Genomic DNA, 27,744 nt, shown 5'->3' with positions numbered 1-27,744 from the left:
CCATGTCTTTGAGTAACCTAGAACCCCAATACCCTCTTAGGGGCCTTCTAATTTCCCGTTCACCTTCAAGACCCAGCTCAGATATCGTGCCTTTGAAGCTGTCCCTCAAGGCTCCTGAACTCTCTGGTTCTGCCACAGTACCTCATACAGAAGGGAGGAGATCGTGTCCTCAAATATCACTCCACCATATCTGACTGTACGCTTAACTCACTACACTCCAGGGCAGGGAAGAGGTTCTCTTTGTGCATCAAAGGGCTTTGCACCTGCCTGGGCCATGGGAGGTGATTAAGGACGATTCTTGATTGAGTGAGGTCCTTCAGCACAGTCAAAGCCATATGGCTACAAGAGGGTGCTGTGGGGTAAGGGGCAGCATTCGTGGATCTGGAATGCAGAGTGGTAATCCACGTTTCATGGTCAAAGGTAGCTCCAGGACCGAGCTGCCCAACCTACTCACACTCCTGTTTCTGTTCATGTGTTTTGTTTTTGCCAGTGACCTTCAGTGACTGTAAGGGAAATGACAAGCTACACTATGAGCTCTCAAGCCCATACTTCAAGGTGAACAATGATGGCAGCTTAGTCGCCCTGAGAAACATAACTGCAGTGGGCAAGACTCTGTTCGTCCACGCCCGGACTCCCCATGCGGAAGACATGGCAGAACTCGTGATTGTCGGGGGGAAAGACATCCGGGGCTCCTTGCAGGTAATAGAACTGCTTGGGATAAGTTGGGTCCAAGGAGGAATATTGCGGTCTGTATGTCTTATGGGGAAAATGGGTCTTTGGTTTATTATTGGTCAAGATTCTTTTGTTGTTTGCAAATGATAGAAACCTAACTGAAAACACAGTCTGGCCGGGGGAATTTTTGGGGTCATGTGACAAATATTTCAGGGATAGCTTTGCCTGCTAGCATGGCTATGTATCCGTGCCCATGTGACAACATCAGCTTTGGTCTTATCCATCTGTGGTTCCATTTTCCTTCTACTGTCTTTACTCTTAGACAGTCCCAACCATCCCTGCTTCCCTGTGTGGAGGTCTCAGCAGCTCCACTTCATTTGCTCAGTCTGATGTCACCTGAGAGAGCATCTCTTCCTGATACTGCCAACCCAAGCTTGAAATCGAATCTTATTGGCAGTCCTTAGAGCGTGCGTCCATCCCTGAGCCAGTTACTGTGTCCATTTGGTCCTGAGGCTCTGGTTGGCTAAGTCTGGGTCACATGCCTTGCCCCCAAACCAGGGTAGACTCAGCCCCACCTAAAGTATATGGACTGAGAGTGAAAAAGAGGGTCATTAGTTACTCAGAGTAAGTTAGGATGCTGTCGTCTAAGGAAGGGAAATGGATGTTGGGCAAGAACCAGAGTTGCCCACTGGAGTTGTATATGAGGCAACCATGGCATATGGCGCTGCCCCTTTGCCATGCACTGGTGCCCATTCCTTTCCGCACGCACATGTATGCAGATCTCTGCCCCTGCACACATGTGACTTGAGGAATGCCACAAAGTGCCCTTCAGACTTCCTGATTGTGTCATCCAGAAACATTTGGTACAATGGACTTACCTACTCCTGCTTCACCAGGAGTTCAGAGACTCTGTGGCTTCTCAGTTATAGAAAGGGATGACATACAGCAAGACCCAGGCAAAATAATAACAATAATAATGGCATGTCCCCAGCTTGGTGCGGCTAGCCTCTTCCTACCTGCTGCTGGCCTGCTCTCACCCAGTTTTTTAAAGCCTGTGATTCCCACTGCCTTTCTCCATCTGCCACACTCCCCGTAACCCTGCTTTATCTGCTAATTTTGTTCAGTGGTGGAGTGAACACCGATTCCACAGCTGGGGAGCAGAGACAGTACAAATGGCAATGTGAGTGTTGCTTTCCTGCCAGTGCTGTCTGTGTGATCTTGAAAGAATCATATATCTGCAGACTAGAGGGGTTAAACAGTATGCAATGGCGAATAAGTGGCATGTATGCTGCCCCACTCTGTCACCTTATACGTGGCACATGTTGCTAATCACCCCTGGCTTGACCTGAGTATCTCTCCCAATACAATGCTTCTGGAAGCTACACTCCATTGGTCATTTAGAGATGTTTGTAGGGCTGGAATATATTTGCCATCCCTGGACTGGACAAGCTCCATAATTCCCCTTTATATCTGTGAATCTGTGAGTTAAGGGTAGATAGCAAGCTACAAATGAATCCACATTGTGCCACTGACGTTTTCAAAAGAAAATAGGATCTGGGTGAATACATACCAGTGTGGAAATCCATTGGCACCACAAAAGCAAGCTTATCTCTCACTTAGCCGTGGTCATTTTCACAGCATCTCACTAACTCGTGATATAAATGACTTCCAAATATCTAAAGCAACAAAACTGCCAGAATGTGCAGCACAAAGTGCTTCTTGGGAACAAGTAAATGGCACAGAGATTCACAGAAGGGGGTTCACATGCAGGATGGAATGCATTTAGATGAATATTGTTCATTGTGATTGACAGCTCATCTTTAAATCTGGAACAGACAGTATCATAGTATTTAGCTCAAAGCAGAGCAGAAGGGATTGGAGGCACTTCTTAGGACAAAACTTCGCTTTCATAGGCTTGGAGACCCAGGATCGTTACCAAGAGACTCAGTCTTGAAGAGCTGGTCTCTTGAGTTCCAGAAAGACACCCTTCTGGAGGCAAAGCTCCTTGGAGCCCCGGCTGTTTCTCATTTGTCTCTTTCTGAACACACCGTCCACATAGCTTGGCTGCAATCGTTTGCTTCTTATAAAGCACAGTGGAGGCTGCTGTCCTGGTCAGTTTGCCAGGCTCCAGCTGAACGGGGCATTCATCTCCCGCCTCCAGTAATTCTATGAGGTTTGAAAATCGGCCTTGTGAAGTTGCCCAGATGTGTCCATAATACAAAAAGTCCAAAAAAAGAAAAGGCTAGGAAAACAAAATAGCTAGCCAGAGAGGCCCTCTAAGGAAAGCACAGTCCTTAACGGATACCCAGTTGGTATTTTTGAAGCCCTACTCTGTGTGGCAAAGTGGGCCAGCTGCTAGAGAAGGAAAGCAGTAAGTACACAAGTCAGCTCAGCTCCTGGTTGGGGAGAGAAAGTGAACATGTATGCTGATTAAGTACCAAGTAGGGAGGCAGTGGTGATGGCTGCTCTGTGCCTTTAGAGAAGCGAGAGGGCAGGGGAGGTGGGGCTGGTAACGACAGCCAGTGAGTGCATGGCGCTTACTGTGTGCCGGGTGCTGCACTCACGGGCCACAGAGGCTGACTCATCTCCCCACCACCGATGAGGCACATGCTACTGTCCCCATTTTACAAACTGGGGTAAACCGAGGCACAAGGACGTGAGTGAGAACCTGTATTGTGTAGCAGGACTCTCATAAGTGTGTGCATCTCAGGGTATGCTTATTAATGGGCGTTATTCCTAACCCTCGCAACCTCCCTGTGAGGCTGCTGTTGGCACTCCCTTCCTACAGATGTGAGGACTTGGCCAAGATCTCCTAGCTTGAAATTGGCAGAAATGAGATTGAGATTCTGGCCTCTCCACCCGTTCTCCTTCCTGCCACTTTGCCCCCCAGAGGACTGTGCCCCTTGGGTGGCTACCCATGGGTCCAAAGGTGAGGGCATGAGTTAGAGCAATATAGTAGCGATGGAGGGGAACAACCAGTGGAAGGAAGAATGAGCCAAGATTCAGCGTCCTGATGGTTCCACATTGTCTGGCCTAGGAGGATGGAGGTGGATTGGACCAGTCAGGGGAGGCGTGGTGGGGAAAGGTGAATGGTCCAGCTTCGATGCGTTGAGTTGGCGGCTCCTGAGGACATCTTGATAGAGACAGGGATGGATCTCTGGGTAAACATCTGGGGGAAAAGCAGCATAGTGGTGGGGCTTTGGCTTTGGTGTCAAACTTCAGCGGGTTCAAATTTCTGTTCCACCACTTATGATTACGTGACCTTGGGCAAGCCACTCATCTCCCCGCACTTCAACACCCTCATCTGCGAAGCAGGGTTAAGAATAGAGCTTCTATCACAGAATCACTCCATTGGGCTCAGCACCAGACACCAGGTGACCTGTCCCATCAATGGCATTATTTTAGAACCTCTCGAGAAGGGATAAGGAACCAAGGGCTAAATGTCCTCTCTGAGGCCATGACACAGAAACCAGAGATTAGAGGTAGAAGAAGAAAGTAAGGCCGAAGAGAGAAACAAGGGCACTGGGGCACCCAGCACAATCAAAACAGGAGAGATGTCACAGTGGGTGGTTTCACATCGCTATGTTTGGGAAGGAAGGAATCTCTAAGACAAATGTAACCCCAGTGAAGCCCAATTCAGCTGCAGTAACTGGAGCCCAGCAATTCTTTAATAAAAGGATGTGCCTCTCTTACCTTACCTGCTCCCTGCAACCCCGTTTCACGGGAAAGCCTGTAGCCCAAATCTGTGAAGTCTGATTGTTAATACTTTAATTATAGACGCTCAAGCTATTGCTGCCTTTTTAATGGGTTGCCCAGAAGCTAGTACCTTCCTGGTCCATGTAAGATCATCTTAGATCTGCATGGGTGGAGAAGCAGTTTAATCCCTTGTCTTTGGACAGACGAGGGGGGATGGTTAAGGAGGGGGCCAAGGTTAACCATGCATGCACAAAGGCGTTTTCTAGCCTGTGGAATGTGATCATGAACTTGACTCACAGAAGTATGTCTGGACAGAACCGTGGCTTGTCCCCACCAGATCTGCTGTCCCTCACTGCCTGGCAATGGTGAACATGAAGACGAGAGAACATTTGCTTTTATTTACTTACTTATTAATTGGTTAGTTATTTTTACCTTGAATATAGAACTCCAAAGGTTTACATGGAAAAGCTCTTGTGTTTCATTCCTTTTGCATCTTGGATAGAGATGTCTTTACCTGCTGTGTAAATGGGACTCATCAACCTCATTTACACGTTTCAAGCCTGGGGAAAAAATATGCCACTCATTTATTTATATTTCTAATTTAAGAATTTGTAGCTTCCATAACTGTAGATTATGGCACCAAATTCTGACATCAAATAAGAACTCAATAAAGTCAGGCTGGGAAGTAAGAACATCACAGAGCTTGCAGGAATGTACTTTGAATTGATGTTTTGGAGCTAAAGAGACTGTAGCTACCAGCTACATTTTGAAATGTGAGAGTTCACGCTCTAAGCAACTCTAGAATTTAGACACCTGTGACCCAGGCAACTGGGTCTCATGAGCAAAGGAGGAGACATGCATATAGCAGAAGGGAGAGTTGTGGAGGCCCACAGGCTACAGGCTTGAATCAGGCTTCCCTGCCCCCAGACTGGGGTTATCAGTGCAAATCTGATCCCATCACTCCTCTGCTTACTTCCTCATCAGGCTATTTGGCTCTTGGGATAAATTCTGAAGTCTTTATATATGTGTGAAAAGGTCCTTTACAGTCTAGCCTGGTCTCTACAGCCTTCCGTCAAGCCTGATTCCTTTTCATTTCTAAGTGGCTTGACCTGCTGAAATGTTACTTCCTCCCAGAGCCTTCCCTGGTACCTGTTCCAAAGGAAGGTCTCCCCTGCTAGTCTCACTTCTAGCACCTGTTCTATTCCTTCCTGGCCTTCTTCTCAGTTGGTAATTAAGCATTTACTTCCTTATTTAGGTGTTTAAAGTGTGGCTCCCTGATGAGACTATAAGCTCCCTGAAGGCAGGAATATAGTGTGTTTGCTTTCTACTTCCCTCTCTCACTCCCTGCTTTCCTTCCTTTCTTCCTGGTGTGTCCACTGCTCTGTCTTCAGCACCTGGCACAGTGCTGGTGTATACTTGGTTTTCAGTAAATGTTTTTTGAATAAATGCATGAGTAGATTGAGTCCCTCATTTCATACCACTCCCTGTATTGAGCTCTGCCCCCACCCCCCAATACCAAACCACATGTGGTTTCTTGAACTGGCTGAGCTCTCCCTCCCGTTCATGCTGGCCATTGCTCTGTCTGGATTATTCCCTCTTCGCCATGGCCCCAGCTGCCCCATGGCCAGCACCAATTGACAGGGCTAACTCTTTTGAAACTTCTGGACCGGCCAAGATTTCTCTTCTTCAGGGACACCTCTCTGACTGTCCCCTGGCTGGTTAAGTGAGTTTTCCTCCATGCTCCTCAGAGCGCCCTGCCTGGTTGCCCCCCATCATAGCCTTAAACTTTAACCATCTCGTTTTTCTGTGTTGGTTTTCGTCTCGATTCTGAGCTCTGGAACTCAGGGCCCGGGCTTCCATGCAGGAAGGCTGAGAACACTGCCCTGGAGCTGGACACCTTGGCATGATTCCCAGTGCCACGCTTGCCACCTCTGCTCCAGTTCCATCAGACGTAGAATAGGCTCGTAATAGTATCAACTTCACAGAGATGTCACAAGGATTAAATGAGTAAATGTATGCAAAGTATTTAGAACAGTGCCGAGCACAAAGTAGGGGCCACGAAAAAGCCAGTTATTCCTCCTCATCATATCGTTAGAGTCAGACTGTAATACATGCAAAGTGAGTGAACTGGGCAAATTCAGACAACGCAATCCTTCCTCCCTTCCAATAAGACCAAATTCTGTCACTTATACAACCTAGAGAATTCAAGATTATACATGAACTTACGTGAAACACTGACTAAACTTCCGAGAGAGGATTCTTTATTCCTATGGGTTCACCTAACAAACATCAAAAGACTTGCAGTATGTAGAAGTTAATTACAAACAGTTTACACTTCTTAACTGGAAGTCAGTGCATGGTATTCTCAGTAAAGGGAAACTGGTCTCTTAATCAAGTTGCTGAAATTAAATGCAAAAAATATATATATATTTCCCCCCTTTTTTGGCCATTTAAAAAATCCCTGAAAAAAAGGTAAGATGAACAGAGAAAGTTATGACAGAAATTGAAAAGGCAAAATTTAAGGCTTGTTTACCTTGTTTGATCATTACCACTGTAAACATGCAATTTAAAAGACATAAGTTTGGGGCTTCCCTGGTGGTGCAGTGGTTGAGAGTCCGCCTACTGATGCAGAGGACGCAGGTTCGTGCCCTGGTCCGGGAGGATCCCACATGCCGCAGAGCGGCTGGGCCCATGAGCCATGGCCGCTGAGCCTGCGCGTCCGGAGCCTGTGCTCCGCAACGGGAGAGGCCACAGCTGTGAGAGGCCCGCGTACTGCAAAAAAAAAAAAAAGACATTAAGTTTGGCTCCTAATCCAGTTCCAAGAATCATGATGGAAATAGTTCCAAAAAAATAAAATAAAAGGAGCAATTAGAGGAAGGAGCAACTTGGGAGAAACCATTGTTTTTATTTTTAATATTTAAAATAAAATATGTCATCAACTGATCAGAAGCCAATATTAATATTGCTGTTAATTATGTATCTTGATCCTCAGGGGAATTATACCTTTTAAATCCACTGCTTTGCAGAATCTTAAGGTTCCATTTGTTAAGTACCTCTTGGAACGGTGAGTCTAGTAGCTCAAAAGCAGTGGCTGAGTGCCCCTCTGTTCCTGCATATGTATGTGCTCTGGGACATTTAGCTGAATTGTTGTGGATGATGTTAATTAACCGGGAGCTGGAATGACTCCAAACTGGGATTTAATCAAACATTTAGTACTTAATAAGTCATGTGGCACTGAAAAGGCACCTAACTCCTTTGAGGTTTGGTTTTCTCATCTGTACAGTGATACCCTGGCCTTGCTTATATACAATAATGGGGTACATGAAATTGAAAAAATATGTATTGTGTCTAACTCAGTGCTAACAGGATTCTCAATCACAAATTGTTTATTCTTCACTGAAGTACCCAGTTACTGTCACTTATGCATATTTTTTTCCATTTTTCCTAATCTCACACATGCTAGACAAAAATATTTTTGCACTTTTGTTACTGAGATAAACTCCAGTTTTTATCCTCCCTGAGCCAACCATTTGAGTCTTCTCTGTTCTGGCCACTATACCATCTAACCCCCAAAGTGCCTGTCACACTGCATCCATGTGACTTGACTTCATTTGTTTCAAGCATCTCTGAGAATGAGAGCAACCAGCTTATGGTAAAATTAATAGCCTTGTCTCCAGATCTTATCACATTGACTGGGAGGGGCTTGGAGTCTGTCAAGCTGGTCAGTGGTATTGATCTTGCTCCCATGAAATACATTTTATAACCACCATAGTGGAGAACCAATCTTTGCATTTACTGTGGCCATAAAGAAATGAAGAGTTAAAGCTGTATATATGTAATATGCTCTGATTTAACAAGAGTGATAACTTCAAAAACCTGCAGAGGACCACTGTTCATGGCAAACGCCTCCCCAGTTACTATTAAGGAAAATTAGTAACCATTTAACTGTCACCCAAATTGGGGAAAATATATAGCTCCAAAATTATGGTACAGATCCACGAATTGGGCCTAGAATAGGGTATTAGGCTGTTACATTTTGACACACAACTAAATTGTTATGTTTATGATTCTTAGCTCCAGGATACTATTCAAATACAGTAGATGAGACATCCTTTGACTCATTAATTTAAGTAGATAACAGATTGCCTTGTGGATCAGAATCTAAGAAAACTATATTCTGAAGATTAATTTTAATTGAAATGCTTGGAGAAAAATAACTGATCCCATAGAAAGTCTAGATAACTAAAAGTAGCTTCTTTTTGGCTTGTGAAGACTCAAGATTTTATGTTGTACAGAAGTGTGGGCCAATAGAAAAGCAATGCGAGCCACATATGTAATTTTAGGTTTCCTTATTTAGAAAAAGACACAGATGAAATTAATTTTAATAGTATATATTAAACCAGGCACTTCCCTGGTGGTCCAGTGGGTAAGAGTCCCCATTCCCAATGCAGGGGGCCTGGGTTCGATCCCAGGTCGGGGAACTAGATCCCACATGCATGCTGCAACTAAGAGTCTACATGCCTCAACTAAGAAGCCTGCATGCCGCAGCTAAGACACAGTACAGCCAAAATAATAAATAAATAAAGCTAATAACAAATAGTATATATTAAACCATATATAGTATATATTTAACATATATATTTAACCATAAATATACCCAATGTATATATTGTATATTTTATATATACACATATACATACACCCAGTATATGCATATTAGGTTAAATTTCGTAGATGTAGATATTCTCTATATAGATATATCTCTATATCTATTTCTGTATATCTATATATAGATACTCTCCATATCTATATAGATATATCTATATATATCTCTATCTCTCTACATATACATATATACATACATATAGGCATATAGGCAGAGATATATCTAAATAGATATGGAGAGTATCTATGAAGTATGTGTGTGTATATATATATATATATATAAATAAATTTATCCCAATATATATAAAACCTAAAACATATTATAATTTATCTAATATATATCAATAAGTAATCAGGTGAACATTATTAATAATTTTTTACATTCTTTTTATACTGAATCTTTGAAATGCAGTATGTATTTTACATTTACAGCACATCTCAATGTAGATTAGCTGGATTTTAAGAGCTTAATAGCCATAAGTAGAAATTGGCTATCAGTTAGACAGGGCTGCCATGGAATTCTGCTGGAATATTTATACATTTTGAAAGAGAAATGGAAAGAGTCATTCACTGGGGGCCTACTACATGTCAGGACATTGTCTTAGATGTTCTCACACATACGTCTGTTTTTCTGATCCTCATAGCCAGCCTGTGCCATTGGTAATCTGGTTCCTACTTTGCTGATGCAGAAGTAGCCCAGGTTCAGAGATGATGAGTGACTTGGCCAGTGTCATCATTCTGTCAGCAAGTGGCAGAATTGGGAATTGGGCCTGGACCTTCTGATTCTATGCAGTCCCTGCTATTTTAGTAATACTGACATTTACAACGGAACTAGTGCTTTTCTGTTCTACTATAAAGACTATGAAATGACATAGGAAAATTAAAACGTGGTTAGAAAATAAAAAATGAATGCAGAGCTGAGCAAAAACTCCTAAAGAAATTTTAGGTAGGTGGACAAGTCCTGTGTTATCACAACACTTTTAAAAACTCTCATCATGAATAGAATCTTTGGAGAAAGAACCTCATGGAAACAGCACAAGGTTTCTAAATACAAATGTCCCTTAGGCCCTGAGTTCCTTTATTTCAGACCTTATCTCATTCATCTTCATAGTCCTAGAGTCTAGTGAAAATGTATTACATTTATACTTTTTAAATTATAATTTAAAATTTTATTTTAGTATTTATTATATGGATTTGATCCTCACAACAACGCCTTGAAGCAGATGGTGTTATTCTTGTTTTATGAGTCAAGAAACTGAGACTCACAGAAGTCAAGAGGTCGGTCAGTCTCGGGTGGTAGAGCAGGTCAAGTGGCAGCTCAGCATTCAAACTGACAGTGATTCCCTAGGCCCAGTGTTCTATCCACAGCTAGCTTTCCAACAGCTGCTTGGGGCTTTTCAAGTAAAAGGAATATAGAATCATCAGCGAGAAATTTTCACCTAGTATTTTTGATGGGATAAGATAATGTGATAGAATGCATATTTTTCTAGGCTCCCTGATATACTTCTAACCTCCTATCTTTTATTATTACCATAAATGAAATACAAATGAATTCTAAGTGTAAGTATTGAGGTGGTAACCTGTTTTTTTAAAGTCGCCTCTTATCTGGCATATGGAGATACCTGATCACCGTGGTCTTTGCCAGTTGGCACGGCTGCTCTTATTGGAGATGAAATGACGTAGGAAAATTTCAAACTGATTAGAAATTTTAAAAATCATATAAATCTGAGAGAGAATTCTAAGGAAATTTTTGGTAGTTGGAGCCCTGTGTTGTCATGACACTTCTAAAAAACTTTCCTCATGAATAAAACTTTTGGAAGTAGAACCACTTGGAAACAACACAAGATTTTCATATGTAAATGTCTCCTAGGCCACTCTGCAAAAGTCTGGTTCTCAATTCTGATTGAAAGAACAAACAAAACAATTTCAACGATAAGAGGGCACGGTTGTTGATACAGACCATGGACTGTCTCTATTTAGTTTTTTGGTCTCAATATTTGAAAACTCGGTAGCAAAGGAACATTGAGGGGATGTACCACTTACTCAGTCTCCCTCCACCAAGCACATGGGTTAATCAGATTACATGTTCTTCACCCAGACTTTTAAGGAAGAAGCCTGAGCATCTGGAGAAAATAAAGCAAAGAAGAGCATTATGCCTCCAACCAACCATATCCTCTATCTGCCCATGCAGGTTTCTGTGAGCCAGGCTTGATTTATGGTACATGACAGGGTGGCAACTCCTCTTGGGCCACACTTTGATGCTGTTTGATCCTCAACTCAATTGCTTGTTCAGACAAAGACAAGTCTAGTCTCAAGCTATCACACAGACAAACAGGAATGAGCCTCTGGCCAGGGCCCAACCTCATCAGGCTTATTTTGTCTTTTTTCTGCTCCTGTTAACAGAAGCAGAAACCCTTGAGTCCTACCTTCTAGGGATGCTACTTAAAAATAATAACAGTAATAATAATACAGTAAGTCCCCCACGTATGAACGAGTTCCATTCCAAGAGTGCATTCGTAAGTCCAGTTTGTTCCTAAGTGCAACAAAGTTAGCCTAGGTACCCAACTAACGCAATCGGCTATATAGTACTGTACTGTAATAGGTTTCTAATACTTTTCACACAAATAATACTTAGAAAACAAACACAAAAAATAAAACATTTTTAATCTTACAGTGCAATACCTTGAAAAGTACAATAGTACAATACAACAGCTGGCATACAGGGGCTGGCATCAAGCGCACAGGCAAGAAGATTTATTAACTGGAGGAGGGAGAGGAGGTGGGAGATGGTAGAGCTGAAGGATCGTCAGCAAAAGGAGATGAAGGGCAAGCTGCAGTTTCACTCACACCCGACGTTGACGGCACAGGTTCTGGTTCCTTGCTGGATTCAGTTCTATCTACCCTCTTGAAAAAACAATCCAGTGATGTCTGGGTAGTAGCTCTCACCCTCCACGCGCCTAGAGCCCGAGCTCCGCAACAAGAGAAGCCACCGCGATGAGAAGCCCGCGCATCACAACAAAGAGTAGCCCCTGCTCACGACAACTAGAGAAAGCCCGTGCACAGCAACAAAGACCCAATGCAGCCAAAAATAAATTTTAAAAAAAGATACTATACTACTGTACTCTATACAGTACTGTACAGTAAAGTACACAAAAGCACAACCACTTGTGGAGGATGCACACATGTGACAATGTATGCCAGGCACGTGAACTAACTTACGTGACTGGACATGCGCAAGTGTGTTCGCATCTTTGAAAGTTCGTAACTTGAAGGTTCATGTGTAGGGGACTTTAACAACAACAAGAGTGCCTACATCCCAGTGGGGTCCACGACAGAACCACACTTTGCTGAATTGCTTCTTTCTTATAAGGCCAGAAGTATCAACAATCAAAAGGCAAATACTGTGGGTACGTGGGCATCAAAATATGATTATTTATTTATTTTAGTTTTGGCTGTGTTGGGTCTTAGTTTCTGTGCGAGGGCTTTCTCTAGTTGCGGCAAGTGGGGGCCACTCTTCATCACAGTGCGTGGGCCTCTCATGATCGCAGCCTCTCTTGTTGCGGAGCACAGGCTCCAGACGCGCAGGCTCAGTAGTTGTGGCTCATGGGCCTAGTTGCTCCGCGGCATGTGGGATCTTCCCAGACCAGGGCTTGAACCCGTGTCCCCTGCATTGGCAGGCAGATTCTCAACCACTGAGCCACCAGGGAAGACCAAAATATGATTTTTTTTTAACAGAAAATAGATTTTGTTAACACTTGCTCTTCTTTATCATGCAAAGAGAGATAAATTATCGAAAAAGTACTTTAAATAATATCCCGTATACAATTTCAGAATTTGACTTATCAATAGACTTACACGTAGGCAGAGAAATTTCAGATGCTAACAAAGGTGGCATCTCACTGCTCTTGGCAATTCCCAATCTCCAAATCTGGTGAACATAGCCAGTTGGAGAGACCTTTAGGTGGAGAAAGAGCTTCCCTAAGGGATGGAGAAATACAAATATTCAAGGGCTACTCAAGGCCAATAGGGCTCAAAAAATGTGAGACTGCCTTCCAGGCAACAGTTCAAAAATATCCTTCTTGATTAGAGGCAGCCTTCAGTTGGCCTGAGTGTATTGCTCTAACTCCATTGACCCCAGTGGTTTGTCACCATCCTTCTTACAATTCAGAAGGGGAGATTACAGAGTCTTCCTCACTGTTCTTTGTCTCTTACACCAGTAAGAGAAAATTGGACCTGAGTTTCAAGAGGGGGATTTTCCTTCCCTTGTTGTCTACATAGTTTCTCCTGCCTCCCAGCTATTTATGGAAATTAGATGGTTCCTTTAATTTTCTATTTTTGTGCAGCAAATCCTTTTGACAAAAGGTGTGCATTGTCAACCAATCCCTTCATCATATCAGGCAAATTGGGCTTCTGTTGACAACAACTTTTTACAACTCCTTTCCTTTGAAGTTAAGAAGCTGTAAACAATGATGGTTCTCCAAGAGACCCCAGGAATGGTCTGAATAAGTATAACTAGGCTTTTCCTGAAGACCACACCCTCATTCCAGATGCCCCTGTATGCTACTTATTTTTTTTAGCTTCTGTGAGATTTAAGACAGCAAATCAGGATGCATTATCTTCTTCCTTTCATTGTCCATTCTCACAAACCCCAGTTAACTCTCACAAACCCCAGTTAACACAGATAATTGAGGCTTGACTGCTTTTTCACTCCAAGTCTCTCATTCAATTTGGACCTTGTTAGCAAAGCCTGGCTCCTAAGAGCGTGACCGTCAGTCTTATTTGCCTGGTTTCCCTGTGATTTCCTCTTTCACTCAGGCCTTTGGATATTTTTTCTACATAGAAAAAAAATGACACAGAAACTGAATCAAAGAAAAATAATGCAAAAAACCCAAGAAAGTCCACCCATATATATATATTTTCAAATTCTACATAAGTCTTACAATTTTGGTGTTGGTTTATTAGGTAAAGTAAAATTATATGCTCCATAAGGGTAGAGACTGTGACTGAACTGTTCATTGCTATAAATCTAGCACTTAATATAATACCAGGCACTGAATAAATACTTATTGAATGACTAAACAAATGCCAGAGGTGGAATGAATATTCATGTTAATAATGCTGATCATAGCCAACATTTATTTAGCTCAGATTCTGTGCCAGGCACCTCTCTAAGTGAATTTCTTAGGTTAAGTCATTTAATCATTACAGCAACTCTATGACATAGGTACTATTATCTTCATTTTACAGATGAACAGAGTAAGACATGGAAAAGGTATGTGACTTTCCCACAGTTATACAACTGGAATATTTCAGAGCTATACTTTGGACTCAGACTGTTCAAAAAGCTTTATCAAAACATTTTATCCTTTTTTGTCAAGATAGAGAAATATGAGCTAAATATTATCACTGGATATTAGTAAAGTAGATTCAGATTAGTTGAATAGCTGCATCTAAAAGATCTGAAAAGTAATCTGCCAGCCTAAAGAATGGCTTCTGCATGCAGTCAATGGCCCTAACTGATTGAGTTCATCCCAGTGATGGATGAGATATGAAGACATGATTTTTAATTTGTAACTTTCACAGCTCTGGGGTCCTAACTGGACTGTAAACTCAAGATTCAAAAAGAACTCAAGTACCTACAAGGATGCACTGAAATTAATAAGGCAACATCAGTGGGTATAGATGTGAAGCCCCATCTATAGACAAAAAGAAAATTTTGGAAAACAGGATAGGCGTGATGTGAAAAGAATTCACATTCATGGAACCACAGCAACTTCCTCTCTCCAGGTCCCTGCCATTGTTGCTACTCTGATTACTCACGCTTAATTTATTGCCCATCACCTTGAGCACTACTCCAAGACTTTTCCATTTTCCTTAAGCAATAGGCCCTACCCCACTGCCTGCAATTTTCTGCAGCTGGCCCTTCATTTCTCTCTGATGAAAAGTTTATACTATCCAACCTGAGCTTTTCTGATTCCCTCTTCCATCTCTGCCCACCTCCAGTCTTTCCCTCGCCTCTCAGAGGAAGACCAACTCTTCCTTCTCTTTTTGACCCTTCACTGTGCCCTTGACCCCACTCCTTTCTGCTTCAGTTTCATCATATGCTCCCCTTCAGTTTTACACCTTCAGTGGTTTCCTCCTCTCTGAATCCTCCCCTCTGCCTTCAAACATGCTCCCATCTCCCCAGGTTGAAACAAATTTCCATGGGGCGATTTCACTTTCTCATCACTGCCCTTGCCTTCACCAGTCTCCTGGAAAGCAAAGTCTTCACTGAAGATGTCTATTCCATCACAGACTCACACCTAAATACTCCCAAATGGGCCTCCTGCCCTCAACATTTTGCTGAAATTTCTCTCTTTTGAAGATCATGGAAAGAAAAGAGCTGGTTTCCTTAAAATTTTTCTAAGTCCTGAGCCCACTTGAATTCTCTGAAGCATTTGGCAACTTATTTTAATTTTTATTTTACTGAAGTAAAATTCATATAACATAAAATTAACCATTTTAAGTTGAACATATCCGTGGCATTTAATATATTCATGATGTTATGCAACCACCACCTACCTCTAGTTCCAAAATATTTTTATTACTGCCCCCAAAAACCCATCGTATCTAGTCATCATTTGATCCCTCTAGTCCTTAGCAAACACTGATCTGCATTCTGATTCTGAGAATTTACTCATTCTGGATATTTTATATAAATGGAATCATATAATATGTGGACTTTTACAACTGGCTTCTTCTACTTAGCATAATGCCTTCAAGGTTCATTCATGTTGTAGCATGTATAACTACTATATTTCTTTTTATGGCTGACTAATACTACTCTGTATAGGTAGACCACCATTTGTTTATTCATGCATCCATCGATGGCCATTTGGGTTGTTTCCACCTTTTGACTATTGTGGATAGTGCTGCTACAAACATGCATGTACACGTATTTGTTTAAGTATTAGCTTTCAATCCTTTTGTGTTTATACCTAGAAGTAGGAATGGGATTGCTGCGTCATATGGTTTATGTTTAACTTTTTGGGGAACCAGCGAACTGTTTTCCATCGCAGCTGAACCATTTCACATTCCCACCAAAGGGCGTTTGACAGGTTTGAAATGCTGTCTCATCTGCCTTCACAGACATCGTACTCTCCTGGTTCTCCCACTCTTTATGTATATGGCAACCCCTTATGTTTTTTCTCCTCTAATTCCTCTTCTCTTCCTGTCATTGGAGGTGTTCTTCAGATTTCTGTCTTGATTCTCCTCTGCTGGTTTCTACCATTCTCAACAATCTCATCCAACTGAGTGGCTTTAAACATCCCCTCTTTAGGATGTCTCTAAATTCACAGCTCCGTTTCTGACTTGAGGTTGCTCATGTCTGCTGCCTACAGGACATGTCCACTTGTATGTCTTGTCTCTCAAGGTTAGTGTATGTGTATACAAACACTTACTCGTGTGGACCTCTAAACCTCATCTTCTTGGATTCTCTATTTCTTACAGTGGCATCCTTGTCTTCTCAGGCATCCGAGCCTTAATTTGTCTTTGATGCCTCATCACCTGAGAAGTCAGTGGCACTTCTCATTCTTTCTCTCTCCCGTGAGGTTTTTACCTGTACACCTTCTCCATTATAGTAGCTACAACTAGTTAAGACATGACCTCCTCTGACCTGGCCTGTGACGGTGCTTTGTGAATAGCATTTCTCTTAAGTCTGACTTCTTCTCTTCCCTTTTGATCCAATCCACATGCCTATTACTGCTGAATTGTTCTTCCCAAAGAATAGCCAGGATCGTATCATGCCCTATTCAAAGGCCACCAGGGGCTTCTGATGCCCACTGAGCAACATTCAAATTGACCCCAAACTGGCTTTGTCATTTTCACCCTTCACTGCTCTTCATCACTCATGTGATTCTCCCACCAAAGTAAGCTCTTATCCTCCACATTCACTTAAAATGATATGGTCTCTTCTACATCTCTCTCTCGGGGTGGTATAAATCGGTTGCAATAGGCTTACAGGAATAAAGACCAGATTAGGAGTTGTGATGTTAGCAGAATGATTGATTTATTTTTTTAATGATGTATATTTTAGCCAAACGAATGCTAATGCCAATAGGTTTATCAGTTGCTATGAACTTCTCTTTCTTTGAGATTTGTAAGTAATCATGGTGAAAATAATGCTACAGTTAATAACAAAATATGATACACTTGTAAATCGTACAAATTACATAATTTGCAATGACTGGGTGCCAGGAGCTCCATAATCTGTATCTCATTAAGATGCTCAGAATCCTTTACAAATGTGCTAGGGTTACCACTTATAGTGAGAGCTCTCAGGAAATCTCTGCTTATTGACCACAACAGCCAGATACGAACTTCATCCTACCTACCATCAAATGTAGCTGTGGGTAGAATTTACAATACCTATCATATTATTCATCATCTCATTAAGAATGAAGTATTCAAATTCCTGAGGGAAACTAAGACCCAAAATTGGATTGTTTCCTCTGAGGGATATAGCTCTCTTTTCTAGGACTTCACTCTTTGATTTATTTTGACTATGGCTTCTTTGGTCAACCATTTAATTTTTTTTTTTTTTTTTTTTTTTGGTTAACTTTGTCCTTGTTGATGCTAATGCACTCCTGTCATGTGGAAATGAGGAAAATTCAGATACTGTATGAGAGAGAAAATGGTTAGATAAATTAGAAGCATGAATAATTTATGGAGAAACAATTCAAGCAGCTAACTATATTGTGCATTCTCTGCTTACTTCATGAATGATCCATATGCCAAGTCCATACAAGTTAATGTTTATTTCTAGAAACCTTTACCAAAATGAGCAAGAAGTAGTAAATGCCTCATTATCCTTTCAGAGTGCCTAATGATACATTATTTTCTGTTATAAAACCTCAAGGTTTCTGAATGCATTGTTATAAATCCAAACTGTCAACATTTCTTTGGCAAGGAAAAGAACAGCATCCTGTAGAAATAAGATGTAAGATTAACAATTCAGGTTCATATATTTTCATCGCTCCCTGAATTCTGCCACACATGGCAAAAAACTACAATCCATATTTGTGTTATAGAAAATATGCTATGAAGACCCATAAAACATTTAAGAATATTTAGAAAAGCAAAAATGGAAATTTCAGAAATAAAACTTTAAGTAAGAACAATGGAAGATAGACCATCAGCAATTATTAATGAAATAGACATTTTATAAAGTAGTATTTGGCAAAGTAAATAGGTTGTATACGTTGGACCAGAGTTTAAAGATATCCTGGTTTTTCTTTCTACATAAGACAATCTACTGGGAAAGGCGAAAATATGAGTCATTTAATAGTTAAGCCATTGCAGTCAAATTTCTTGGGTTTAAATCTCAGCTCTGGAATTCATCGACCTTGAGATTTGTGATAAATTCTTTTTTACCATTTTAAAACTTAACATTAAAAAAAAGATCTGTGAACTGGGAATAAAAATAGTACCTCCTAGGGTTAATATGAGAGTTGAATGACATAATACATGTGAAGATCTTAGAACAGTGCCTGGCACACAGTAAATACTAAATACTATTATCTAGTACAGAGAGAATGACCATGTCCTAATATGGTACATACAGTAAATGCACAGGGTAGGGAGTTCTGGCTTTAACTATAACTTAGTATAGGAGCTAAATGGGTATCATAAACTTAATGTAGGGCCTCAGTATGTGTCAAAAGGACCCAGTTTTCCTTTTTTTTTTTTTTTGGCTTTTTATGTGTCCTCATTTTTTGACGTTCTCTCTCCTTGTGTATCAGAAGATACTCATTTTAGGATAATGCAAACAGGACCTATTTACAGTGATATTATTTAACAAGGTAAGGTGGAATATAGAATAACATGAGGACCCAGAAATATAAATTGATAAATACTCCAATTAAAAGCAAAGATTATTACACTGGATTTTAAAACAACAGCTATATATTGCTTAAATTAGATATACCTTAAATGTGAGGATACAAAAAGATGAAAAGTGAACAAATTTAAATAAACTTATCATATAAATGTTAACCAAAACAAAGTTGGTGCAGCTATGCTATTTTCAGAGGAAATATAGATGTTAATAAAGAAGTATTACTATAGATAAAAAGGGTTATTTCAGAATTATAAAACCATACAGCTGGTAGATGTAACAATCCTAGATTTGGCTGCATTCAATAACAAATGTAAAATAAAACTAATATATAAAGCAGAACTGATAGTAAAAATAGAAAAACCCATAATCATAGCTAGAAATTTTAACTCGCTTCTCAGTAACTGATATATTAGTCTAAATGGAAATAAGGTTAATGGAAATTTCGATAGCGTATATAGAACACCGCATCGAGAAACTCCAGAATACACATTCGTTCCAAGAACACATGGAATAGTTTCCAGTATATCATATGCTGGTCATAAAGTACATCTAAAAAATTTCAAAAGATAGAAATCATACAGAATATGTATTCTGACAATTGTGGATTTAAAACAGAAATCAATAGTAAAAAGAAAACTAGAAGATCCCCATATGTTTGTAAACCAAGCAGTATACTTTGAAATATTCCATGGGTAAAATAAGAGGTAATAGTAGAAGGTAGAAAACATTTTGAGTGGAATATTTTGAAAATATAACAAAACTTGTGGGATGCAGATCAAGTAAAGGAAAATTTTATATCTTTGAGTGCATAACTAGAAAGGCTGAAAGTAAATGATCTAAATCAAAGAAGAATGGCAAATTTAACCCTAGGAAAATAGAGGGAAGGAAATAATAAAGATAAAAATAAAAATAATAAAGATAAAAATAAAAAATAACATAGAAGGTAGATAAAAGTAGGAAAAAATGTAAGAAAGTCACAAGTTGGTTCTTCGAAAAATTCATAAGTTAGTAAGTCCCTAGGAAGGATGACCAAGAAAAAGAAAAAAGGCGTGATTACCAATCAAATGAATGTAAAAGGAGATATCACTAGGGATCCTCCAAATATTAAAAAAAAACAAACACACAAGAAAAGGGCATTGTGAATACACTTCTGAAAATCAATTTGAAAATTAAATAAATTTGACAAATTCTCTCAAAAAATAAAAACAAACTTACCAAACCTCACAAGAAGAAATAGAAAGTCTGAATAGTCCTATATCTATTATTTAAAAACTCTATCGCCTACAAAAACTCCAGGCCGGGTGACTTCATGGTGAATTCTACCAAACATTTAAGGAAGAAACTAAATCAATTAAAAAAAATCATCCATGCAATAGAAAAAGTGAAACCTTTTTAAACTTCTTTTATTAAGGCAAGTATAACCTTCATCAAAATAGCAGACATAAACATTAAAAGAAAAGAAAATTATAAGCCAATTTCTCCTATGTATACAAATGGAAGGTAGATAAATTGGCCTTCACTAAAATTAAAAAGAAAAAAAAATGTGCTCATCCAAATACACCATTGAGGAAATAAAAAGGTAGGCTACAGAGTGGGAAGGATATTTGTGATATGTGTATCTATTATAGAACATTTATCCAGGATACATTAACAGTTCCTGCAAAATAATAACAAAAGGCAAATAAACCAATTAAAAATGGTTAATGGGTTTTAACAAGCCCTTTACGAAAGAGGATATCCAAATGACCACTAAACATATTAAAAGGGTCTCTAAAGTCATTAGCCATCAGGGAAACACAAAGTAAAGCTATTAGGAGATTATACAGATATATTATTACATACACACACCAAAATGGCTTAGACAGTACCAAGTGTTGGCAGCAGCTGGAACTCTAACACACTGCAAACTGAACATCTGTGACCTAGAAACTCCACCTCTTGATCTATACCTAGAAGAACTGTATACATATGTACACCAAAAGACATTTACAAGAATGTTCAGAACACTATTCATAATAGCTAAAAACTCAAAACACCTCAAAAGCCCATCAAGGTACAAATGGATAAATTTTAATATATACAAAAGATGAATATTATGTAGCAATAAAAAATACTATTATGCTTAAGAACCTCATAGACATAACATCACATGAAAGAAGCCAGATATGAAGGAGACGGGTCCAGATAGGTGAAGTTCAACAATGGGCAGAACTCTCCGACGGTGGTAGAAATCAGAACAGTGGTTACCTTTGGAAGCATGATGACTGCAGAGGGCATGAGGGATGTGTCTATGGTGATGACAGTATTGTATATCTTGATCTCCATGGTGGTTATATAGGAATATTCACTACATGCACACACAAATTTATGAAACTGTACACTTGCAGTTTAATATATGAATGGTAAATATTACGCTTTAATTAAAAAGTTGAAAGTAAGTAAAAGGAAAGTGGCAGTTGGATGACTCTTCCTTTTGGTGAGTTAGCAAATATTTCTTACTGTCACCCCAGGTGTAAGAAGAATGCATACATACCACTGAAGCTGTAGCCTGAATCCTTAGTCTGACACACAAACCTGGCTAGAACCAGGTCCTAGCCTCCCTCCATTCCTTCTGGCCTGTACCATCTTGAATCTTCTTGACACCTGACAATGTGAAGTTTAAACCCCCTGAGATAAAATCACCTCCTGCTCTAGAAGTGGGAGAGGAAAGGAGTTGAGACCAGCGTGTGAGTCAAGCATACCTGTATTTTAGGTACCACTAAGAAAGAAAGATGCTGACACTTAAATTTGGACACAGTCCTTCCTTAACATCAATTGCAAGATACATCTCTAGCTTTTAGAGACATTGAAATGGGGTAGGGGAAGTGGCTTAGAAATAAGAAAAAGGGGTGTCTTAGATCATTATGACTCCCAAGCAACGTTACTTTTAAAAGTAAGAATACTTATTTAACTCCATAAAATCTTTTTTGTCTTAAACACACAAATCATTTAATAATATTTTTTAGCCCTAAATACAAATTTAGTTTCTTGTTCTTTGTCAGTTAAATGCTGTCAGGTTTGGAGTGTGACTTTAGCCCCTCTCCTTTTTCAGAGCCCTCTGAAGATTTTTTTTCATCTTTACCATTTTTTGGAGAAAAAGTAGGTTTCACTTCATTCATCAAATAAAAAGACGTGGGTAGCAGAGCCTCTATGTTTGATTTGAGTGGGCTTCCTCATATATGCCACTGGCCAAATTCTTCTAGAAAAATATTTGTCCTTCCCTGATGGTTTGCAGTTTTCGTGTTTCAACATGTGGGTGCCAAATAATGTGTTTCTCTTTTTCCCAACATATGTGTTCTTGTGACCTCACAGATTACGGGGATACCTTTTGTTCTGACAGATGCTCTTTCAGACTTCCTGCCATGGTGCTGAGGGATGGCACGGACAGAGGGTTCTAACTGCCAGGAGGATAGGGCTGGGCCTCAGGAGCCAGTCTTCTCTGCCCAGCTCCCTTGACCAGAGTGCGGAGGAGAAGAGAATAATGATGTTTCCATGATAATGCTGTTTTTCTTGTGTGTCTTCCAGAAATGGAATTGGACACACAGGAAAGAACAAAAGAAGTCTTACATAGCACATTACAAACTAGAAAGCTTTTGAAGTCAGCATCTGGGATGGTCCTAGAAACAACAGTCAGGGAAAAATAATTACTGCGGACACACTCTGACCTCAGAGAAACTGTCTGGTGATGAGATTACCTCTCTTCCAGGATCCTACAAAGCTTTGGAAGGATATTTGCTTTGCTTTGCTTCCTCCCCACCCTGCTGCCAACTTGCAGTAGTGCCTCTTGCTCTGTGCTAATCCATTCTCATTCGAAGATGGATGTACTGGTTGGACTGCATCTGCTTTAGTTTGGGTTCCCCAGAAAGCCTGAGACAGGGACCTGGGTGCTGGAAATGTATCTGGGAGGTAGTCCAAGGGAGCAGAGGTGACGAAAGGGTAGAATGAGACAGGGAAGGAGAAAAAGCTAATCAAAAGGTAAACTATTGAGGTTGCTTCTGTGGGCATTAGGATTAATTTCTTCAGTTAAATAGGAACTGTGAGAGCCCTTTCGAATACCTCCCGGAATCATCCACCTGTAAGATGGGGATGCTGGAGCCTTTATCCACAGGCTGCCCACTCCCTTTGGATTGAGAGTTGTCCCAGGGGGTGCCAACTGCCTTGTGTTTAGAACGAGTTCCTGCATGTGTCAGAACAAGTCCTGGGAAGAATGACTTGAAGTCACGTGAACTTGGGGTAAAACCCTGGGTCACGGTAAGTCTGTGCCCACAGAGAACTCTGCAGCACAGCTGCCGCTGAAATCAGAGGTGGCTGAGAGGATGTGACCCGGGCAAAGGCACAAGGGCAGGGGATTGCCACTGCCTCAGGGAGCCCCAGCTCTCCGGTGATGTCACATTCAGAGTGGACACAGGATTGTTTCGCCACCGCTGTGGTTTGAGCCAGGATGTTCCATGACAAGTCAGTCAGAGGACAGCGCAGGCTTAGAGGATTGACTTTCTGGATCTCTAACACACACATCTTCAGTGGAGTTTAGAGACAGAATGATCATCCTTCATGAAATGAACAAATATATTCAGTTAACTCAGACCTCCTTGATTCACCATATTTCTGAATACAATACTTTGGTTCTTCAAAATCCAAAGGTCCCTAGTAGACAACTGAGGCTCCACACCAGGGCGGCAGAGGAGCCACGCTGGTGTGCGTGTGGGGGGCAGACTTAAACCGTATCATATGAATTCCCAGCATCATGGATTATGTGACTCGTCTTTCCGAAATGGTCCCCAGTGACCTTCTCCCTGTGCCAACCCTGGCATGTAGTGGAATGCGTACGTGGCAGGAGCAGATGGGTGAGAAGTACCTTTCCCAGTTGAAAATTCCTCTTACACACCCATCACTGGTGCGCTAGGGAAGATGCTCTCCCATGTGCCAAGGGACCAACGTCAGAGGGTCCAAGGTACCCACTGCAAACTTGTCACCAAATGACTTTAATACTAACGAGCTCATGTTGCTTTTTCCACCACAACTAAATGAAACCAGGGACTTGTGATTGTAACATTAGTTAGCAACTATATAATAATATTTATAAATATATAAAGGAATAGAGCAAATATAAAGAAGCCCTACCCCATGTCTCAAATATGGCAATTGTGAGTAATCTCTGCCCAACAGAAATGAAAAGTAATTGGACTTTGGGTTTGCCAATGCTTGTGTTAATGTCGGTGCTAATGCTGGCACTGAGGTGTCACAGGAGATGATGATCTGAGAGAAGGGCACTCTAGGGACATTGTGGGGACTGGGATTGGAGGCTGGAAGCTGAGATAGTGAGTGAGTCTGGGCAGAAAAGTAATTTATGCAGCAGAGGAAAATCAAGAAGGAGGTGTGTTAGCAAAATAAATGGTATCACAATTGCTGAGACTTCAGGACCGGGGGAGTTGTGACGCCTCTCTTGGACTTTGGTTCTGGGCTTTGCATCTAGAACGATAGAGCCTGGTCTAGGAATGATGGTGCCGAGGTCTTTCCCTTTTAAACATCTGATTAAACATCATCTCCTCGGAGAAGGCTTCCCTTATCACCTTACTTAAATTGGGTTCACCCTGTTAATTTTCTGTCACGGTGCAGTGTGCTTTGTGTGTGTGTGTTTGTTGCATTCACAGCATTTGTTACAATGTTTGACGTTTAAAAGCATTGTTTCTTTTCTTGCTTGGGGTCCATCTCCCATGCCACTTTGTTCCCCACTGTGTCCTTAATACTTCAGTGCCTGGAACATAGTTCAGTGCCTGGAACATAGTACCGCAGAAAGAGGTATTAAATTAATAAGTGCATTTCTAATTGAATAGCTGTTAGACCATAAATATCCAGTGATGTTTTTAATGTCTTATGGCTGGGTTCCAGGGATCAATGGGAAGTAACAGAGGATGGAGGTTCAGTTTTCTTTTACGTGCAGTGATGAACAGGGGAATGACCTTCAGACTAAACCGTAAGATGACCTTGCTGGCTGCTATGTCACAGGTGGGTGACATCACATGAGTGGAAGAGAGGTATTTCAGTTATTTATCGCTGTGTAACAAAGTACCCCCAACTTAGGGACTTAAAATAACAACCATTCTATTTGGTCATGTTTCTGTGGGTTCAGAATTCAGGCAGGGTTCAATGGCATATCAGGTGGATCTTTCACTGAGCTGTTATCAGCTGCTGGCTTGGTTAGCCTGAAGATCCAAGAAAGCTTTACCCAGAAATCTGGCACCCCAGTGCTTCTTCATATGGTCTTTTTCCGTATGCTACCCTGGGCTTCCTCAGAGCTAATCAGAGGTCTTATGTGGTCATTAGCTTCCAAAGGGATCAGTCCAAGCATGTGAAAGCAAAACTACATCTCTCTTAAGGCCCAGCCCAGGAAGTTACACACCACAGCTGGAGTGGAATAGACTCCACCTCTTGATGGGAAGATTGGCAAAGCATTTACAACCATTTTTTAATTCATCCTAAGGAAAGACTAGTTAAGAAGTTGTTATAGTAAACCCAGCCTAAAATTGTAGTGATGGAGATGGGGAGAAGTAGACTGGCTTAAAATATTACTGGAGGAAGTCATGACAGGGCTGTGCAGGGAGAAGAGCTGTGCCATTTATCTCTGTTGGTTTTCTATTACAGCTATAAAACATTATCACAAACATAGTGGTTTAAAACAACATAAATTTATTCTCTTGCAATCTTGGAGGCAGACTGAGTTTTACGAACCTCAAATTAAAGTATTGGCAGGGCTGGTTCCTTCTGAGGACTCTAGGGGAGAATCCATTCCTTGCCTCTTCCACCTTCTAGAGTCTGCCCTTTCCTTCATCTTCAAATTCAGTTTTGTAGCATCTTTTTGGGGGAGTGGCTTGGGAACGATCAGATATACTGGGGAGAGGCAAGTTCAGGGGACAGAATCAAGATTTGAACAGGCTAAGTATGAGAATTTTGTGAGATGTCCAAGTAGAGATCTCTAAAAATATCAGGTGGATGTATGACATTACATTCTGGGCTGGAAATACACACTTTGGATTTGTCAGTCTCAAGTTGTCTGAGGATTTTTGAGGTCGTTGAGGAAAAGACTTCATGGCAGCATTGCCCAGTGGAAGTATAATGCGAGGCACGTGTGTACGTTTAAATTTTCTGGTAGTCACATTAAAAAAGTAGGAAGAAAGGATACAATTAGTTTTAATAATATCTTCTTAAACCCAATGTGTAGCATAATTATTATTCCATTATTCAATCAATATTTTAAAATGAGCTATTTTTATTCCATACTAAGTTTTAGAAATCTAGTGTGTTACAGCACACTTCAATTTAGTCTGGCCACATTCCTATTGCTTGATGGCTCCAGGTGGCTCGTGGCCATGTACTGGACAGTAGGGCTTTAGAGAAGAGATCCCAGAGGTTAGCTGGGAGGCATCCCAACATTTAGAGGTTGGGTATAGGAGAAGCTTGAAGGTAGAACAGTCAGGAGAGAGTGGTATCACAGAGGTAAGGAAAGCCTGGAGAAGTGGGTGTGGTCAGCTCTGATGAATGCTAGAGCAGAGAAATGGGAGGTGGGCCATGGAGTTAACACAGAATTGCCGCTAATTAGGTGACAATACAGACTGATTGTGGGTGCGTGTTCATTGGACGTGTTGCTGTCTCCCCAGCTCTCTTCCCATTCCCTCTGGGTACTAGAGGTTAGGGTCAGCAGCGAATACAGCTGCGGAAACTTCCATCTTCAACACCTCAGCTAGACTATACCACCCCACTGTGTAGCAACTAGCAAATGGCTTTGGAATCTAAAAATAAGAGTGCAGACTGTCTTTAGCCAGAAAGAACTGCAGTTTGGATGAGGTCCAGGTATAGAACAATCATCTCAACTCCTGTATGTTAGTGCAAAGCTTGCTTTCTGTAAAATGTCTTAAGTATAAGAGCTATAAAATAAAATACTCATGGATTATACTGTGGTGCAATATCTAGAAGTCATAAGACAGTAACAGCTTACAGGTCCTTCTAAAACTAGATATGAAATTTGAATTTGGCACGTGTAGGTAATTTCTGAAACACTTTGGCTTTTCCTCAGCTACATGGCAGTGTTGGGTTTTCCTTACCAAGTGGCTAAGCTGTAGGGTTATCAAGGACTCAGGGGATCTCTAGAAAGATGCAAAACTATCCGTTTTAAAATTGAGAAAATCCTAAGCAAGCTAACCTGGTTTTCCTGAGGCGGAGGAGGTTCCTGAGCTTGGGGACTTACAGAGCTAAAACCAGGGAAGTCCTGGGCAAATGGGGACAAATTGTTCACCCAGCCAACCAAGGACCTCCTGATATTGTCAATCCAAAGAGAAGAACCACCTCTTACAACTAATGCTTACAAAAGGGATTATAAAACCTGAATGCCAATTTATTAATTTGCAAAAAGGAATGAGTGTGACAAGGACCGGAACATTCAAAGTCCGTGCAGCATTTTCTTTTCCTATATGAAGCCAATCTATTAATTCAAAAAGGGGAATAACTATCATAGGCACTGAGATACACAAAGCACAAATGATCAGCAAATTCTCTCCCTGCATGGATCTGATCTGCTAATTTACAAAGAGAAATTACCGTCAAAGAGACCAGATACTCAAAGTCCACGTGGTCAGCACACTTTCAGCTTCTCCCTCACTCTTTGTGGAAAGCCAGATCATAATTGGAAGACTGCTTAACGAGTATGAAGTATGGTCAGAGTGGCTGTTCAGAGGTATGGGGCTAAGAAAGCCCGCTAACTTAATTCCACCCATGAGCCCAGACTGCCTTCGCCATCCGGA

At 40.9% G+C, this 27,744-nt stretch overlaps 1 protein-coding gene across 1 annotated transcript in view; it reads left to right on the top strand.

Annotated features, from left to right (window-relative positions):
* Positions 1-27,744, top strand: part of CDH13 (cadherin 13) — a 1,033,476-nt gene that overhangs the window by 381,660 nt on the left and 624,072 nt on the right. The window contains exon 3 of the mRNA XM_081215776.1: positions 491-699. Coding sequence (XP_081071902.1) covers positions 491-699 — 209 coding nt within the window. The remainder of the gene's footprint in view (positions 1-490; positions 700-27,744) is intronic.

This window comes from Mesoplodon bidens, assembly GCF_964165515.1.
Source record: "Mesoplodon bidens genome assembly, chromosome: 18".
Classification (NCBI taxonomy): domain Eukaryota; kingdom Metazoa; phylum Chordata; class Mammalia; order Artiodactyla; family Ziphiidae; genus Mesoplodon; species Mesoplodon bidens.
This window is presented reverse-complemented; position numbering and strand designations above follow the sequence as displayed.